This window comes from Taudactylus pleione, unplaced genomic scaffold (genome assembly GCF_031769625.1).
Source record: "Taudactylus pleione unplaced genomic scaffold, aTauple2 ptg000006l, whole genome shotgun sequence".
NCBI classification, from domain to species: Eukaryota; Metazoa; Chordata; class Amphibia; order Anura; family Myobatrachidae; genus Taudactylus; species Taudactylus pleione.
The window spans coordinates 18,922,017-18,942,916 of NW_028284409.1; the positions used below are offsets into that span (position 1 = coordinate 18,922,017).

General features: G+C 40.8%; 1 protein-coding gene across 7 annotated transcripts in view; it reads right to left on the minus strand.

The window, feature by feature from the left end:
* The window catches only part of LOC148543105 (uncharacterized), a 98,651-nt gene extending 92,950 nt beyond the window's left edge, over positions 1-5,701 (minus strand). For 5 of the 7 annotated variants that reach the window (XR_015870732.1, XR_015870743.1, XM_088451739.1 and 2 more), the window contains exon 1: positions 5,089-5,298. Coding sequence is in view for 2 of the 7 variants with exons in the window: in XM_088451739.1 (XP_088307865.1) it covers positions 5,089-5,102 (14 nt within the window). In the remaining 5 variants the exon portion in view is untranslated. Of the gene's footprint in view, positions 1-5,088; positions 5,299-5,579 lie in introns of those variants that run through there. The other 2 variants (XM_088451743.1, XM_088451742.1) reach the window with 2 other exon arrangements.
* Positions 5,702-20,900: the final 15,199 nt, after the last annotated feature.

The following is a 20,900-nucleotide window of genomic DNA, read 5'->3' on the forward strand; positions in this document are numbered from 1 at the left end:
CCTGATTCAGACCCGCTCGCGAGCGCTGAGCACTCGCAAGCTGGTCGATGGTGCCCTAGTGCGCATGACAGAGGGAGCTCTGTCGTGCGCATGCGTGAGACCCGCATAGCGATGGCCAAACCGTCGTTATGGGTCTCGCACCAAAGGGGGCGTGCTGTCGATGGTGAGGACAGCACGCTCCCTTTGGGGGGCGTGCCGGGGGCGTTGCTGCCCAGACGGAATTGTTCACATGGGAACGTCTACCATCTGGGGCTGGCCCCACTGACATCACTAGTGATGTCAGTGGGAGTGCTTTTGGCTCTGATAGAGCCAAAAGCACTCCTGGGCTTGTGGCAGAAAGACCCTACCGCAGGGTCCATCGCATGCCTGATGGTCGCGATGGTCTTGACCATCGCGACCATCTTTTTGGCCGCTCGCATAAGCTGTGGGTTGGTCACCCTCAGCTATGCAAGCGGCCAGGAGGCAGCTCCAATTTTAGATAGGAGCGTCCGGCTCTGAATCAGGCCCTTTGTTCTTTATTGCCAAACTATGGGGTAAAGTAATAAGGTCTGAGTATGTCCAACAACTTTCCAAATGTAATAGCCTGCGAATGTGTGAGTTTGAAGCTATTACATTATGCAGGTCTGTGTGAGTTTTTTCCTATGAAAACTTGGACCGTGTAATGCGCCTTCATTACAAGGTCCGAGTTATACAGAAGCCTTCACAGATCAGTGAGATCCGTGAATGCTTCCATGTAAAAAAAAAAAAATAGTAAACAGTAAAAAAAAATTATGTGCACCCCCCCACAAGCATAACTGTCCCCAGGCTCTATTGAGCCTGTCCTGGTTCTTAAAATACATGGGCAAAAATGCATAGGGTATCCATGTATTTTGTACCAGCACAGTGACTCAATCTGATGCAATAAGCATCAATAGAATGGTGGAGGATTATTTTAATGACAATGTACAAAAAAGCATGCCACACAGTCTTTTTGACTTCTGGGAGGAAAAAAGGCAAATTGGAACCTCTTGTACAAAAAAGCTTTGGTGTAAGTAAGCCGCCTGCTGTCCAGTGTATATGTGAAAATATCATTTAGCACAGCCGAGAACTTTGTGAGTGATCGGCGAAGGAGGCTACTTCCACAAAATGTGAAAAATCTCATGTTTATAAAGATAAACTTCAAATTCTATGAAGAAGACCTTTGCCAACAAATGCAACAAAGTATAGAGGCTTCTGTAAGGGTGAATTCCAGTGGGGATGAGCTAATATCGAGTAATGATAATTTTAAAACTGTTGAGGGTAAGGAGGATGAGGATGATAATGACATCTTCCCAGTGTAGAGATGATTAACAACGCTGTTAGCTACCCTAATCTCATTGGTAGCTTGTTTTGTGCGGGCCGAAAAAAAACAATCACTTCAACTACAAAAGTGGCAGTCCCTGTTACTAAGCTGCTTGGCTTGTTAAACTGTGCATGTCTTTTTATATATACACCATAATGGTGGGTGGGTGACAGGGCACAAGCACAATTTCATCGTACACCACTTTTCATTAAGGGTTTTGCCAAGATTGTGTGGGTTTGACCAGGCAAAGTATATTATGTCAATTTACTGGGGCACTGGTGTACTGTATTTTGCAAGACCATCTCTTTTTTTTGGACTATGATTGGTTATAGATTTTATGCTTTTTTGTGTGTACATATTTAGTTTTATTGTAAAAAAGCAGCTTGTAAACTTTAATGATTAAAACTGTGCAGTTTTTCTTTCCAGAAAAAAAGCGTGATAACACCCCAAAACTTAGACTGTTATTTACTGTCACATAGGTCTAAAACTCCTCAGCTTCCACCAGTGATGGCAGCCAAGAGGCATTGTGGCCCCTATGCCATACAATCATACTGTTTGTAGTTTGAGTTTAAGTAGAATAATACATTTGAGAATAGAAAAAAGTTCGATTTTTGCTGTACTTTTTTCTCAGATCTCACCTCTCCTCCCAAAAAATAACATTATAAACCATGGTAGAAAATTGATAAATAGGAAGGGGGGAAAGGACAAAAAGCAAAAATGATTGAGCACACATACATATAAAATTAAAAAAATAAACAGAAGGGAAGAAGGAAACAAATAAACACTTATGAAAAAAAGGGATTTATTACCCACACAAGAGCAGTTAAATTCTTTATATATTATATACTGCACCCATACATATGATCTAGTAAATATTTTTATATTTCATTTCTCATGGGAGGTGCACCCTAGAATAAATATCACATGTAAAAAAAAAGAGGTAGTATTCTAAAGTGGAGCACTCAAAAAGCAGTATCTCCTAAAAAATAACCTTTATTAAATAAATTAAAAGTGAATTACAAAAACAGAATGTGACGTGATATGTACTGTAATATGTATGTAGTTTATATTGTCAGTTAAAAAATGGACACCTCAAAGATAGGGTACTCACCCCAGTCCTTGGAATGTGGGCCTTGAGCTAGACTGCAGCTTTTGGTATTAGAGGTGTATTATTATCCAGGTCAATTATTAACCTCAATTAATTGGTCGATACCTCTCCAAACCCTCTATACCTGAAAATTCAGTACTATCCGCTAATGGCTCTTATATATTCTGAATCCTGCTGGTTACTAGAATGAAAATGTCATGTAACTACACATAGTAACTATTATATTTTGGCCAGAGCAACACCAGACACATTCCTATCCTAGCTACGATGAAGTGAAAGTATTTTCAATAGAACTATATGCATGTTACTAGCAGACATTTAACCTGTGCAAATAAATTAGATAGAACAGTGCTAATTATAATACCAAGTTAGTATCCACAAATACTACATGTACCATATTTGAAGTTGAACTTCCGCGTGTTTGTGCCACTGCTGTTGCTTAGCTTAATCAGCCATCTACCTCATTGCAGTCTTTGGCCAATAGAGGTAAAAACAGTATTGTGAGCTGTGAGGAGGCCAAAATTGTTTGGAAATTATGGGATATAATGTTATTGAGGATAATAATAGGGTAGGAACAAAAACAGACCCAAAAAATGATTTTAACTTATTTTTTTCAATTTATTTAAAAAAAAAATCTGGAACCAAAACACTTGAAGGTGGTTTTTGGCAAAACCAAACCCAAAACACAACAATAAATTAGAATCAAAACAGGGGGTCCATTCCCATCTATATATATTATGATGGAGCGATAGGTTCCAAATGCCTGACTGGTAAGACACTTCTGCAGTTGATCCATATGCAGGTTGATGTGTAGAATGTGTCTCATGACAAGCTGATGCAAAATATACTTCATCCATTAAGCCACACTTTAAAGTTCTTATTTAACACTCACAAGAATCTGTTGCAGAAGGATGTAGTTGCTCATGGGGAACCTGACAGAAACCGGCTGATACCAGGGAGACACCTAGGGGTATATTTACTAAAGTGCGGGTTTATAAAAGTGGAGATGTTACCCATAGCAACCAATCAGATTCTAGCTTTTATCTTCCAAAAGGTGCAAGATAAATTATAAGTAGATTCTGATTAGTTGCTATGGGCAAGACCTTCCATTCCTTAAATCCACACTTGAGTTAATATACTCCCTAACCTGCACCCTGACCACCTAGAGATACCATGCTCCCTCATTAGATTAGTTTGAATTTATGACCCTGCAATGCGCATCCATACCAGGGACAGTACAAATATAAAAGCAGAAGCAGACACTCAGGCCCTCATTCAGAGGCGGTCGCAAGAAGCGATCGCTCTCTCTGAATGAGGGTGGCCGCTTCTTTTTTTAGTGCAGCCTCCTGGTTGCTAGCTAAGCTGTTGGTTACCACCCACAGCTTTGCGACTGACCAGGTTGATGGTTGCGATGGTCAAGACCATCGCGACCATTGGGGCTTGCGACGAGACCATAAGGTTGGGTCTCTGCAACCGCGAGCCCCAGGGAGCTTCCTGCTCTGATCATGCAGGAAGCTCCCCACTAACAACACTGCTGAAATCAATGCGGCCACCCACAAAACAGCAGGCGTTTGCTTGGGAACGCCTCCGTTTGTGTAGCCACCCCCCCCGCCTACAAAATGGGCCGAGCTGTCGATCAATATCGACAGCCACCCCTTTTGTAGTGAGCTCCTGAGCGAGAGAGTTTCTCTCTTGCTCCAGGGCTTGCGCCATGCAGTGCGGCCGCTGCGCGACCGCAGGGCCTTAACATCGACCCAGTTGCGAGCGCTCAGCACTTGCACCCGGGTCTGAATGAGGTACTCTGTCCCTAATGCAATCTGATGCATTATACTTGCATAATTTTCAGAGATGCCCAATGTTAAGCCTGTTTATTTAAAAATTCTTTGGGATCTTACAGTTCCCAAATTTGCTTAGATAGCTCTGGGGGTGCACTTGTGTTTTGAAAATAGTTCCTTCATAAATTGATTCTCATGGGTTTTAATGATCGCCTAGAGAGAAACATTGCAGAGCACACCCCCCTCTCAAAACATATGGCTTATTTTTGTCTATTCTCTTTAAATATGTGCATTCACAGTCCAATCATGCACAGAGATAGTTTGGCACTAAGGTGTATTGAAGAAATAGTAAAAGTAAAAGAGGACATAAATACTACACATATGAAATATCAGACACATTCTACTGATGTGATACCCCTTGATTTGGGGGTACCACTATTGAGCACTAGTAAGGGTTAGAGTACTTTTGTGTGTATATATATATATATATATATATATATATATATGCCACTGTATATGAGTTGAGGGTATCTTCAAATTGTTATTTATAGCATCCTCAAACTGTTTTGGATAGTGCAGGGGCATATCACACTGGCATTTGTGTGCCCTGCAGTGGACCCGAGCATAATTTGTTCCCCTGGGAGTGTGGACTGCTCATCGGCTTAGTGTTATTGGTAATGGTGGGGGACAAGGCAAGGAATGCCCCATCAAGCTGAAAAGGGGAGCCCTATAAGGCCACGAGCACTGCAAGCCCGCGAGGGACCAGCGGGAAGGGAGCCGGCACATGCTAGTAACCCGGAGGAAAGAGATAAAAGGGTTGCCAGTGTAATGGTTAGTGTCATATGCTGAGGTAGCCGAGGAGTGAGCAGTACCAATGCACTTACCTGAAGTCGGGCATCGGCGGATGGCAGTTGGAGACGGGACTGCGGCTTAGCAGGGGTTTTGGTGACAGACTGTACTTTCTCTCGCCACTGTCAGCTGGGAGTGCTGGGAACACTGGGAGAGGAGGCAGACCTACCTAAGCGAGAGGTGGGCAGGGGGCGGTAGCCGTAGCCGGAGATTGGAGGAGACGTGCAGAGGAGAGGCTACCAACAGTTGATGGAGTACTAGCGGAGAGGGCTGTGATTAAGCACAAATCACCGGCAACCAGTGTTAATATAGAAAGACCCCGCAAGCAGACCCCAGTTATATACCCAGTCCCAGTAGGAAAATAACGTCAGTCTCCTCTTACACTTTAGCATACAGTGACAGGCAGCCTTCGCAGATAAGGAAGTCAGACTCTATGGACAGCCACCTTTGCAGACCCTAAAGCATAACTTACCCCCAGAACTTACGAACAGCTTTTGCTCAGTGTTCCACTGATTTAGTGACTCACCCAAAGTAAAGCTACCAGACACAGCTGGCACCCCCTACACCTTTGAGGCAGAGTATTTTCTTGGTTCAAATCTTAATTCCTAAATTGCCTGCACAGAAAGATTATCCCTCTTGGCCTCCATGCTGTCAGGATTTAGAGACTCCTATTAAGTCCATATAGTCTACCTAGTCCCAATTTTCCACAGGTGGGCAAACACTTCCGTCATCCACACACGTCATCCTACCGCCCGTGCATAGAGGATAATTAATATGCGATGAGACATTTAGCAACAGTGTTACCAATTCAGGACAGGAGTGTAAACAGTGATTAAATTGGCAACATTCAGTGGAAGGAGCCAGTATCTTGCTAGATAGGCAGATTGCAGAGGAAAAAATAGACAAGTGCAGCAGAGACAATAGCAGGATTTTTGCAACTTGTTGACTCTACTTATCATTACCACTGGAAGTATAATAAACTCCCACAGAGACAAATTGTGCACCAACAATTTAATAATAAGCTGGCCAGCCGTTTCTTAACAATATGAACTAATGACTGTTGAGTTATTCATAACATTTGCCATAGGGTAGTTCTTATTATTTAAAGAGTGTTTTGCCTTTGAACTATTATTATTATTACCAGTTATTTATATAGTGCACACATATTCCACAGCGCTTAACAGAGAATAGTTGGCCATTCACATCAGTCCCTGCCCCAGTGGAGCTTACAATCTATGTTCCCTATCACATGCTCACAAACATACACACTAGGGTTCATTTTTTTTTTATGCATATTATATGTATATTTTTGGAGGGTGGGAGGAAACCCACGCAAGCACAGGGAGAATGTACAAACTCCACACAGTTAGGGCTGAGGTGGGAATCGAACCCACGACCTCAGTGCTGTGAGGCTGTAACGCTAACCCTTACACCGTCTGTGCTGCACTATTGTTAGGTGTAATTTGTGGTGCAGTGCTTTGCAATAAATCAAATTTCCTTTACAGATAGATAGATGACGGGGCAACTGTTCCAGGTTCTGGGGAAATAAAACACCCTGCCTTTCTATGTCATTTATTTGAAGTGCACTATTGTTATAATTGTTGACTGTAGAAATATAGCAAGAAAATCAATCGTTAGCACAGTATTCATTTGTGACCATGCATAGTTGTCAATAAACTTTAATAACTTGCTAAATACCAATTGGCACGATACTTTGTTTATCTGTCAAAGAAAGTTGCACGTAAACTACAACCAAGTACTACCACCAACGCTGGGAAAAAGTGCCTGCAGATTGCGGGTTTTACACTGATAATATATATTTCACAATTGTAATACCTCTAAACAGCACCAATGATGAGAGGCAGGATACAGTATATATATTTTAGAGATGACTGGGTCCAGTTCTCAGAGAACTTGCAGCTCCGAGGCGAGATCCGAGTCCAGCTCAGGTTTTCACGCCTGACTCGGATCTCAAAGTGAGGTAAAACGTCATCATCCCACTGTCACCCGCGCAAGCAGGAGTGGATTCCGAGTACCTACAAACCCCCCCTGGCCGCCGATGGCCGCCGATTTATTGTAGCTGACCAGTGCTTGAAGGTCACTTCACTTCGGCACCTGCCAGCTGGCAATATAACTGTACACTTTAAATCTGGCCAATTGCGCGAGCCAATCACAGCTCGCGGACCGGCAGCCAATCAGGGGCGGCCACGTAGCCACCCCTAATTGGCTGTCAGTCCACATGGACAGCACCATATTGAATATATAGCCGGGAACCCAGATGGAGCACGACTCAGCACTGCAGGTGATCAGGTCAGTGATGCGGGGCCATGATGTGCGTAACTGTGTTCACACTGAGGAGGGAAGGGGGCTGTGTGGAGGAAGGAAGGGGGCTGTGTGGAGGAAGGAAGGGGGCTGTGTGGTGGAGGGAAGGTGGCTGTGTGGAGGAGGGAAGGTGGCTGTGTGGAGGAGGGAAGGGGACTGTGTGGTGGAGGGAATGGGGCAATATGGATGAGGGGAGGGTGCTGTATATGTACAGATAGAGGAGGGAAAGGGGCTGTATGTGCACAGGTAGAGGAGGGAAGGGGGCTGTGTGTGTACAGATAGAGGAGGGAAGGGGGCTGTGTGTGTACAGATAGAGGAGGGAAGGGGGCTGTGTGTGTACAGATGGACTAGGGAAGGGGGCTGTGTGTACAGGCTTATTCTGGTTAGACATTTGTCATTGGTTCTGTAACCAATTATTTGGAAACCCCCCATTCAAAATCCTGCATTTGCCACTAACTGTGTAGGATTCTCTCTGGTTTTGGATTGTATAAAAGTCCCTCTTCCATGTTGATTGGCACCATTTGCTTGCTGAGTCCTAGGCTATCAGGGCTGTGCTTCATCCAAGAGGGGCTTATGTGTCTAAACAGGGTCTGCTGTGTCCTTTTCTGCTGTGTTCATCCGGGTTGCTGTTGCTGTGTCCATCCAGGGGCAGTGGCTGCTGTGTACATCCAGGGGCTGTCCATCCAGGGATTGTTGTGTCCATCTAGGGCAGGGGCTACTGTGTCTATCCAGGGCCTGCTATGACCATCTCTGCTATGCCCATCCAGGGGTTGCTGTTGCTGTGTATATACAAAGGCAGTGGCTGCTGTGTACATCAGGGGTTGTTTCAATCCAGGGGCAGGGGCAGCAGGCAGTGGTGTAAATTCATCCCATGTCCACAGAGGCAAGATAAATGTTGGTGCCCCCAACCCCCAAATTAAAATTTACCACCCCCAGCACCTTTGCCAGCCCCAACTGCTTCCACCCCATGATGCAGTTCCTATTATACAGTCCCCCTAGTAGAGGTCCCCCTATGCAGTGCCCACCTATGTAGTGCACCCAACTAACGGTCCCCTTATGCAGTACCTCCAGTAGTGGTCCTCAAATGCAGTAGCCCAGTAGTGGTCCCCCTATGCAGTGCCTCCAGTAGTGCCCCTTATACAGTGTCCCCAGTAGTGTCCCCCTATGCAGTGCCCCATATGCAGTGCCCCTAGCAGTGGTCCCCTATGCAGTGCCCCCAGTAGCGGTCCCCCAATGCAGTGCCCCCAGTAGTAATAATTATGCCCACTGTAGTAATGCCTCTGGTAATAATGCCCCTAAAAGTAATGCCCCCTGTAGTAGTGCCCCAGTTGTAATGCCCCCAGTAGTAATGCTCCCTGCAGTGCCCCAGTAGTAATGCCTCTTGAAGTGCCCCCAGTATTAAGGGCCCCTGTAGTGCCCCCAGTAGTAAGGCCCCTGTAGTGCCCCCATAGGATGCCCCAGTAGCTAAGGCCCCTGTAATGCCCCCTGTAGTGCCCCCAGAAGCAACCCCCTTTCCACACACTCACACATACACACACAACACTTACCTTAACCCCCGCTCCAGCGCCTGCTTCCATCCATCCTCAGCGCCTGCTCCTCAGAAGTACGAGAGTGACATTTTAACATCACTCCTACAGTGCACTGCGGGACCCGGAAGCCAGAGCTAAGGAATGGGGGGGGAGAGCGGAGAGAACGAGTGCCGATCAGCGGCACTCCTTTTCCATGCAGCTCCTCCTCTGCTATGCCCTGAACAACAGGGTGACAATGGGGCCTGGGGGCCCCCTTCAGGGCTGACATCCGGTGGCAAATGACTTAATTGTCTCCAGGAGTTCCGACACTGGCTGCAGGGGTGTATTCATTAAAAATATTGACACTGTTAGTGGAAACGCAGTGTATTTGTAAAAATATTGTCACACTGTTAGTGGAAATGCAGTGTAGTCGTAAAAAATATTGTCACACTGTAAATGGAAAACACAATGAATTCCTAAAAAATATTGTGACACTAAGTGGAAACTGAGTGTATAAAATAATTGTCACACTGTAAGTGGAAAATGCAGTGTAAAAAAGATAAATACAAAATAATGTGTTATATTAGAGGTGCGCAAAACCTGCAGCCTATTCACTCCTCAGAAAATGGTCCACCACACCTAAACCAACATATGCATATAAAAAAAACTTCTAAGCATGAAATTGCGCTGGATATAAAACAATAATGCAGGAGGAGAAGTGGAAATAATACTCAATTTTTTTTGATATATGGTCTGTCAAGACTTGGCGATAGATATTCCTTTGTATCAATCTCAGATCATGCTTTTTTTCTCGTGTGTGTGTATGTGTGTGTGTATGTATGTGTGTATGTATGTATGTATGTATGTATGTATATATATATATATATATATATATATATGTATATATATATATACACACACACAATGCTGGTCCTCAAAAAAAATCCAAGGTCCACGCACGGCACTACTATAGAAAAACTCTGTTTATATCATGTAGAGATATGAATAATTAATACATGTTACAACTGATCCAGCATGTGAGCAACGTTTCAGGATCCCTCCGGACCCCGTCCTCAGGCTGCTGTTATAAACGCAATGTTCAACAAAAAAAAGAATAGTAAATGTGTGAATGTTAAAATCTTCCTACCTTTATCTGTTGTGTCACCTCGTGTATGCCAATCCCGGAGACCGGCCGCGCTCTCCTGTCCATCCGGACGCCCTCCGATGACATCAGCGCTGCTCGTCAGGTCGTTGCTAAGCGACCCCGACGCTGCCTCTGTCTCCGGGAAGCGGCTATGTAAATGAAAAAAATATAATGAAAAAGAGAAAATATGTGTGTGTATAAAGCAATATGTAAACGGCATGACACCATCTCCCTACTTCAAGGGTACATCAGAAATGGTGTCAAGCCCATAAATGAATATATAGTCAGTAAGCTACCTAATGAGAACACTATCCGAATATGGATCACTAAGTGGGATATATAATACTGTATTCCTGGTATATGTTACATATTGCCCAGTATAAAAAGCTGTTTTTAAACCAAAAATGATGAAAGACAGATAGCGCATATAGAAATGGCTCTAAACAATTGGTATAAAGCAAAAGTATTAGCCTGTATGAATAAAAAGTTAATATTGTAACCACGGCTACCATATTTCAGAACGCATTCCAATCTATTTTCTCATTCAGTCCTGCTGGGTACAATGTGTTCAATCGATGTATCCATCTGGATTCTAATTTCAAAAGAAGCCTGTTTCTGTCTCCTCCCCTGCTAAGGGGGGGGACTTGATCGATGATCTGATATTTCAAAGATGATAATGAGAAATGTTGTTCCTAGAAATGTTTTGCCACTGGTTGATCCATTTTACCTCCTGAAATGGCCTTATTGATAGCTGATCTACGAAGGGCCATTCTTTCTCTAAATGTTCGACTTGTCATACCTACGTAAAATAACCCGCACGGACAGGTAATGTAGTAAATGACGTATTTGGATGTGCAATTCAACACATGACGAATTTTAATATTTACTCCTGTATGGGGATGCTGAAAAGTTGAGCCAGTGATTAAATAATTACACGTTACGCATGAGGCACAACGGTAGCAACCAGGTCTCTTTGTTTGGCCAAACAGAGCTATTGATTTTTTCTCTTCTGTAACATCAGTTTTGACCAAGTAGTCCCTCAGATTCTTGCCTCTTTTATAGCAGGTCATAGGACAGTGTTGTTGTAAGCTCTGTAATGAAGGGTCTGTTGTTATAATTGGCCATAATGCTTTAGTAGCACGTGGAATAATTGGACTCGCCGTTGAAAAGCGCATGGTCCAAATACATTTTTTCTGATTTTTGTTTGTTTTATTGGTTTTTAAGAGATTACTTCTGTCCATTTGGAGTACCTTAGTTTTTGTTTTTCGCAACGCTGACAGACCATAGCCCCTCTGCAAGAATTTGTTTACAACCACCTCCAATGCTTCTGATAATTTAGATGGATCACTGGTAATCCGTGCCACTCTTAACATTTGTGAGAAGGGCAATCCTTCTTTAAGTGCTGTAGGGTGATGGCTACTAGCATCCAGGAGTGAATTTCGATCTGTAGGTTTATAATACACTGTTGTTGAGACTTTACCTTCCTTTAAATGTACTGTGATATCCAAGAAGTTTATGATGGTGTTACTGTGTGCATACGTGAATTTTATTGTTGATGGTAATCTATTAATTTCATCCATCATTTGTTCAAATAGTGCTGCATCCCCTTTCCACAACATAAATAAATCGTCTATAAATCGAGTATACCACAATATATACCCGGAAAATGCTGGTTTACCAAAAAATAAATCTTGCTCCTGTTATTAGAAAGTATTCCAAATCCAAATTTGACCCTCAAACAACTAATTCCTCAATTAAGACATACACACATCTTCTGGATGACTCTGTGACTAAATATACCAAAACACCGAAGAAAATATATCCGAACCTGAGCAAGCAAGAGTTTGAAGCATTAATAACTTTGAGTAAAGAGAAATCAATTACAATACGCCCTGCTGACAAAGGAGGCAGCATAGTTATACAAGATTTGAGGGATTACAAAGTGGAAATTGAGAGACAGTTGGGACAACTTGATGTGTATGAACGATTGCCAGGGGATCCAACGGCTGCATTTGCCAAGGAATTGGAAGATATTCTTATGGAAGCTGTGTCTAATAATCATATAACACCCATATTGAAACGTGCTCTATATCCGGAACATCCAATAGTGCCAATCTTGTACACTGTGCACAAAGTGCACAAAACTTTAATGAACCCACCTGGCAGACCAATAACTTCAGCCAGGGGTACTTTATTTCAGCCTACAGCGGAATATCTGGACTCATTGATACAGCCGCATATAATTAAACAACAAACATATTTAAAGGACACCACAACCTTCCTCATTAAATTACAAGATTTCATGAATTTGGGAAATGATATTATTATGTGCACTATGGACGTATCTTCATTGTACACCTCTATCCCTCACAATGAGGGTCTTCAAGCAATGTATGCATTTATTACCACTTTGGAAGAGCCACTGAATTTGAACCATAATACCTTCATGAAATTACTAAGGTTCATACTGACACGGAATTATTTCATGTACGATGGTCAATATTACCTACAAAGGTCCGGTTGCGCGTTGGGGTCCAGCGTGGCCCCCGGTTACGCAAATATATTTATGTTCCAACAGGAGCAAGATTTCTTTTTTGGTAAACCAGCATTTTCCGGGCATATATTGTGGTATACTCGATTTATAGATGATTTATTTATGTTGTGGAAAGGGGATGAAGCACTATTTGAACAAATGATGGATGAAATTAATAGATTACCATCAACGATAAAATTCACGTATGCACACAGTAACACCATCATAAACTTCTTGGATGTCACAGTACATTTAAAGGAAGGTAAAGTCTCAACAACAGTGTATTATAAACCTACAGATCGAAATTCACTCCTGGATGCTAGTAGCCATCACCCTACAGCACTTAAAGAAGGATTGCCCTTCTCACAAATGTTAAGAGTGGCACGGATTACCAGTGATCCATCTAAATTATCAGAAGCATTGGAGGTGGTTGTAAACAAATTCTTGCAGAGGGGCTATGGTCTGTCAGCGTTGCGAAAAACAAAAACTAAGGTACTCCAAATGGACAGAAGTAATCTCTTAAAAACCAATAAAACAAACAAAAATCAGAAAAAATGTATTTGGACCACGCGCTTTTCAACGGCGAGTCCAATTATTCCACGTGCTACTAAAGCATTATGGCCAATTATAACAACAGACCCTTCATTACAGAGCTTACAACAACACCGTCCTATGACCTGCTATAAAAGAGGCAAGAATCTGAGGGACTACTTGGTCAAAACTGACGTTACAGAAGAGAAAAAATCAATAGCTCTGTTTGGCCAAACAAAGAGACCTGGTTGCTACCGTTGTCCCTCATGCGTAACGTGTAATTATTTAATCACTGGCTCAACTTTTCAGCATCCCCATACAGGAGTAAATATTAAAATTCGTCATGTGTTGAATTGCACATCCAAATACGTCATTTGCTACATTACCTGTCCGTGCGGGTTATTTTACGTAGGTATGACAAGTCGAACATTTAGAGAAAGAATGGCCCTTCATAGATCAGCTATCAATAAGGCCATTTCAGAAGGTAAAGTGGATCAACCAGTGGAAAAACATTTCAAGGAACAACATCACTCATTATCATCTTTGAAATATCAGATCATCGATCAAGTCCCCCCCCCTTAGCAGGGGAGGAGACAGAAACAGGCTTCTTTTGAAACTAGAATCCAGATGGATACATCGATTGAACACATTGTACCCAGCTGGACTGAATAAGAAAATAGATTGGAATGCGTTTTGTAATATGAGAGCCGTGGTTACAATATTAACTTTTTATTCATACAGGCTAATACTTTTGCTTTATATCAATTGTTTAGAGCCATTTCTATATGCGCTGTCTTTCATAATTTTTGGTTTAAAAACAGCTTTTTATACTGGGCAATATGTAACATATACCAGGAATACAGTATTATATATCCCACTTAGTGATCCATATTCGGATAGTGTTCTCATTAGGTAGCTTACTGACTATATATTCATTTATGGGCTTGAAACCATTTCTGATGTACCCTTGAAGTAGGGAGATGGTGTCATGCCGTTTACATATTGCTTTATACACACACATATTTTCTCTTTTTCATTATATTTTTTTCATTTAAATAGCCGCTTCCCGGAGACAGAGGCAGCGTCGGGGTCGCTTAGCAATGACCTGACGAGCAGCGCTGATGTCATCGGAGGGCGTCCGGATGGACAGGAGAGCGCGGCCGGTCTCCGGGATTGGCATACACGAGGTGACACAACAGATAAAGGTAGGAAGATTTTAACATTCACACATTTACTATTCTTTTTTTTGTTGAACATTGCGTTTATAACAGCAGCCTGAGGACAGGGTCCGGAGGGATCCTGAAACGTTGCTCACATGCTGGATCAGTTGTAACATGTATTAATTATTCATATCTCTACATGATATAAACAGAGTTTTTCTATAGTAGTGCCGTGCGTGGACCTTGGATTTTTTTTTGAGGACCAGCATTGTATACATTACAGCAAGGGCACACTAGAAGCTGAATTGTAGCTAAAGAGTGCCGGATTATTTTGATACTATATATATATATATATATATATATATATATATATATTTATAGAGAGAGAGAGAGCAAAATAAAAAACATACAAAAAACATTTGTAGTTGACTCTAAAAATGGTATGTAACCACACTGTGGTCTATAATGACACCCCACTGTCTATGGAGATGGTGTACCCAAACTCACAGTATAACATGTGGGAATATTCATATAAAGGTATCTTGAACTTCTCTCTACCAGATTAAGCTGGGGTTTTAATGAGTTGTATAACAAAATATCACATGTGTATTGATCAATGCTTACCGTTACTCACATAAGGAGTAGTGCAGTTCCTCTCACCAGGGTTTCTTGTACTTTCAAACTTTTCTCTAAAAGCAGGTCTTCCATACATTAATTATCGCCAAGAAGATAATCATGTGGACACAAGGGAGATGGAAGTGTTAAAGTATGGTTAAAGCAAGTACTGGAGAGCACCAGCATGATCTGAGATTGATACAGAGGATTATCTAATGCCACATCTTGACAGACCATACTGTACATCAAAAAAAAATTGAGTACCATTCCCTTTTCTCCTTTATATCCAGCGCCATTTCACGCTCAGAAGTTTTTATTATATGCATAGGAAAATGCTGTGTATTCGTAAAAAATATTGTGACACTGTTAGTGGAAAGTTCGGTGTCTTCATAAAAAATATTGTAACACTAAGTGGAAACGCAGTGTATTCATAAAAAATATTGTCACACTGAAAGTGGTAAATGCAGTGCATTCATAAATAATAGTGACACCGTTAGTGGAAAAGGCAGTGTATTCGTAAAAAATATTGTGACACTAATTGGAAACACAGTGTACTCATAAAAAATATTGTCCCACTGTAAGTGGAAAATGCAGTGTATTCATAAAAAATATGTTCACACTGTTAGTGGAAAACGCACTGTATTTGTGGAAAATATTGTGATACTAACTTGAAATTGCAGTGTTTTCGTAAAAAATATCGTGACACTGTAAGTTGTAGTGCAGTGTGTTATTCTTTTCTTATTCATAAAAAAATCTTGTGACACGAAGTGGAAACTTCACAATTTTACAATTTAACTACACAAAGTTAGCAATAAAAAAAATTCAACTTTTCACTTCTTTCCTCAATCATGAAAAAATGATTAGTCTACACACACGACTACAAGACCACATTAAAGTGCTAAATAACATGCATAATATATTAAACATAATGACGTCACAAATGCCTTAGCTGAGATTCACATAAACATATTTTCAAAAGGTAAAAATAGAGGATATGGTTTAAAAAATGGAATAAAGCAGGTAAAACTGTGTTCTCTGATTATAGTTTATCTACTTCCTACCCCTGGCCCCTCTACCTGAATTTCAGCAAGTCAGATGGGCAACTCCATGCAACCACATTCCAGAGTGCAGCTGCTCCTCCTGTAGCCCAGGTCAGAAGATGTATAGGGGGTGTGATGATATGGACTAAAATGGAGCTCACATGCACTGAAGTGGACAATAAATCCCCAATCTAACAGGGAGCGCAGCTGTAATTTATACAAAACACAGGATTGGATGTTGTTATAGGCTTGAGGGCTGGTATAATCTGGGGTGATGAATACATCATCTTCTTCAAACAATATTAATTTGTCGCTGCCAGAATCCACCATTCCAGTTGCCTCTGTAAATTCTGCATAGGTGGTAATGGTCTTTTCGTAGAATTTGTAGTTCATTTTGATGGACATAATCTTTTCCACATTTTGGGGAAGTAGTCTCAGGACGATCACTGACAAGGTTCCCAGCTATGTTGAAAACTGTTTCTGAGTATAGACTAGAGGGTGGCCAGCTCAAGTAAAGCAAAGCCAGTTTGTGCAAGGGCCTCCAAATTACCTTTTTTTCCTGCCAGTAGTCAAACGGACTGTCTGACATGCCTATTTGGATGCTATCATTAATTTTTTTTAAATAGTCCACAACCATTCTTTGAATGGTGACTGTATCAGATGGACTCATGATAGAGGTGTCATTAATTGTAGGCAATTCTGACCCAACATGATGTTAAATTTTGGCTGTGTTTGCTCAAATGCATCACCAGTGGGTGTTTTGAAAGTTTTGTTTTTTCTTAGCAGATGCACTTGCTGGAGAAACTGAAGGAGAATCCAACACTGCATCATGTGCCACTTGAGGTGACAATTTGCTTATCAACAGCTCTTTACATCTCTTCAGATCTGTGCCCATTGGGAAAAAGAAACAACATATTCATCCCTTCTGGGATGAAAATCCACTCCTGGCAGCAGGCATGGCACTCAAGGATTCTCAAGAAAGATAAAACATAAGACTTAAACCTTAAATCTGAAATCTTGCATTTGCTCTTTTCCACATGTCCATCTGTGCTGGTTAAGTGGACAGTGGGTACAATGGCAGTTTGAATGCCAATAACTAAAAATGTTTTTTTAATGCCCCTATACAGTGTAGCAAATGCTTTTCAAGTGGAATCTTTGCAAAGGATTATTTAACAGTCAATTGTTTTGGAAAGCACTCCTCCTGGTCCCCTTCTGGGTTGAAAATCCACTCCTAGCAGCAGAATCCAGTGCAGGATTCTCAAGAAAGACACAACATAAGACCTTAAATCTGAAATCTTGAATTTGCTCTGTTCCGCTTGTCCATCTGTGCTGGGTAAGTGGACAGTGGGTACAATGGCAGTTTGAAGACCACTAACTAAATATTTTTTTAATGTCCCTGTACAGGTTGGGAAATGCTTTTCAAGTGGAATCTTTGCAAAGGATTATTTAACAGTCAATTGTTTTGGAAAGCACTACTAAAAGTCTTCCTGGTTGCCTTCTGTGATGAAAATCCTCTCCCACCAGCATCAGGCATGGTGTTCAAGCATTCTTCTGGGGCAAGGACTGAAGTGAATGAGTAAAATCTTTTTTGTAAATGCCTCCCCTCCTCCCCTTTAATTCTCCCTTATAAATTTACTTTGGAATCAAAAAATGTAATTACATTTACTACCAATCAACCCTTCAAGTCCCTAACTTCAACTACATACATACTCCCACTCCCTAAGGCATCTTTAATAAAAAAAACATTTGCTTCCTGATGTGCCATGTTTGAAGTTTAACTGTCATGTGTTTGTGCCACCTACTGCTGCAGCTTAGCTTAGTCAGCCAGCTAGGTGCAAATTTTGGGTCTAAACTGGATGAAAACAATGGTTTGTGATAATAATGTAATAGCGCACCTGAAGATGTTTAGCTGCTTCTATACATACTATGAAATAGAAAAAATAGTTGTATGTTGTAAGAAGCGCTTAAAACAGTATATATCAAAAAAGGATTTTGTAAAAGGTGTAATTGTATATGTCCAAAAAATGTTTTATAAAGGTTTAATTAGTGTAGGATGCCTGCAGATCCCCCTGAGATCTAATACAACATCAAAAAATGAAATGAAAAATAAATAAAAAAATAAATGAAATGAGAATATACTAGGCAATCAAAAAAGAAATAAAAATAAAAATGTCAAAATGAATGCAATAATGAATCAAAAACAGATAAATGAATGTGAAACTGGTAAAGAAATAAAATATATTGAAAAGTGCAATTGATGTTTATTCTCTTTGGCGGGGATGATGGGTGCCCGCTGCTGAAATGCAATGCATGTGGGTGACTGTCCCTATCTTACCCTGAGACTCAGAGTCATCCTGCGGTGCCGGTAAGGACTTCAGCATCCAGTGCTGAGTGAACGCTGTGCGGATGCTGCACTGGTGCGGAGATGTTAACTTGCTCCAGCTTGCTCCCGTTTTGCATGCGGGGGTAGCGGCTTGGTCCTGGGCTGCTCCAGTCTCTTGCCTCCGATGTGCTTTCTGGCTGGTAGCTCTATTGATGAAAGGACCATCGGCTTGTCAGTAATGAGGCTCCAACGCGTTTTTTATCCACGTGACGGACTTTGTCAAGGAAGCCGGGCTGTCAGACGTTGTTCCAATTTGTACTCTGGTGTTTGTACTGATTAATGAGAATTGTTGCACCTGTGCCAACTAATTCACTAATTCTTACTCTTTATTAAATACATGCTTTAAAATTGCAAGCCAGGAATGTTGCTTACTCTTTAAAACTCCTGCTGGAGATTGCACTCTTCCATATGTTTATATAAAATATGTGAATTAGATAATATGCATAAATACATACATTTAAATAAAATAAAATAAAGGAAAATAAAATAAAAATGAAAAATGAAAATTAAATAAAAATAATTTAAAGTAAAATGTGGTGGACTACATGAGTTAATTGATATGTATTATGTTATGAACAAGAATTATTTTGTGTCAGTTAAAAATGAGCTTAGTTCAAAGTCTATGTGAAGACCTCCAGGATGTAAGCTTTTTAATTCATAGATCCATGGGGTTTCTTTATTTGACATTCGTTGTATATAATTCCCTCCTCTCCAATCTTGTTCTATTTGTTGTATAGCCATAAATTTGAGTCCTTTCGGGTTGCTGTTGTGTTTCTTAAAAAAGTGATCTGTAACGCTGTGTGTTTTGAGTCCTTTCCTGATATTGTTGATATGTTCACATATTCTTATTTTTAATTTTCTTTTTGTGCGTCCTACGTATTGTAATCCACATTCACACTGCAGCAAACAAATTACTCCCTCGGTATTACAGGTTAAATGTTCTCTCACTGTATATTTTTTATTAGTGACTTGTGATTGAAACTTCAGTATCCCTTTAGTTGTTACTTTTTCTAGTGTGGTGCATCCTTTGCAATTGTTGCAATAATAATATCCTTTGTTGCCTTTTATTCTACTTGGTTCTGCTAGTGGGATGTAACTGGAGGTTAATGATGTTTTCAGTGTGTTTGCTCTTCTATAAATCATTCTTGGCTTTGATGGAATGATATCTGATAGGAGTGGGTCTGTTTTGAGAATATGCCAATGTTTAGTCAGATTATTTTCCAGTGGTTTTATGTTACCATTATATTTTGTTATAAAAGCTATCTGTAATGTTTTGTTCTCTTTGGATTTCTTGTACTTGATGAGATAATTTCTGTTCTTTCTGCATGTTGATTTGAGGCTATTTACCAATAATGTCTTGTTGTAATTTCTATCTTCGACTCTCTCCTTCAATTTTTCGCTCTGAACTATAAAATCCTCATCTTTTGAGCAATTTATTCTTATTCATTGGAATTGTTTCCCCGGTATGTTATTAATCCATTTGGAGTAATGGTTGCTTGAAGCTAGTAAAAAGTTGTTACCATCCACTTTTTCTATATATGTTTTAGTTTCAATTTGAATGTTTTCTACAAAAATTTCAAGGTCTAAAAAGTTTATAGATTGCCTACTGTATGTTGATGTAAACTCCAAATTTAAATCATTTGAGTTGATATGTGTCAAAAATTTGTTCAAATCTTTTTGGTCGTCGTCCCATATCATGAGAACGTCATCTATAAATCTAGTCCACATATGTATATTTGCTCCATAGGGGTTATTGACCCAAATGTGGTCATCTTCCCACTTGGACACGAACAAATTCGCATAACTTGGTGCGAATCGACTGCCCATTGCAGTCCCGGTCAGCTGCTTGTAATAATTGCCCTCATACCAGGCAAAGTTGTGTTCCAGTATAAACTCTTTGCAGCTCATGATGAAATTTGCTTGACTGTTCACAATATATGGCTGTTTACATAGATAGTGATAGGTGTGGGCACATCCATCGGCGTGTCTTCTGCATGTATAAAGTGATATTACTTCACAGGTGACAAGTATTAATGAGTCCTTCCATACAATGTTGGCTAGTTTTTGTAGCATTGCTGTGGTATCTTTGATGTAGCTCTTTTGCTCTGCTACAAGTGGTTGTAGGTAGCAGTCAACATAGCCTTAAAGGGTCAATGTCATTGATTGTATACCGGATACAAGCGGACGTCCCGGAGGGTTTTTTTGATCTTTGTGTATTTTTGGGATTTGGTAGAAGACTGGTGTCCTGGGTGTTGTTGTATTCAGGAAGGTATATTCATTCTTAGTTATTATTTGCAAGTGTAGACCTTCCTCTAAGAGTTCAGTAAGTTCCTTGGTGTATCTTTCTGTCAGGTCTCTTTCAACTTTTTGATATGTGACAATGTCTGCAAGTAGCCATTTTCTCTTCTTTTGTGAGATTCATCTTAATTTTCAGTTTGTCTGGTAACATGTCAATATCTTTCTCTACTAGTTTCTGAAATGTTTCCAAGCCTGCCCCTTTCACGTTATGGGGAGTGAAATGGCTTTGTGGCTTGAGATGGGTATGTTTGAATTCTTGATTAGTGTGATTTTGAATAGGTACCTAATTTCTTAATGCTGGTTCCTTAGCAAA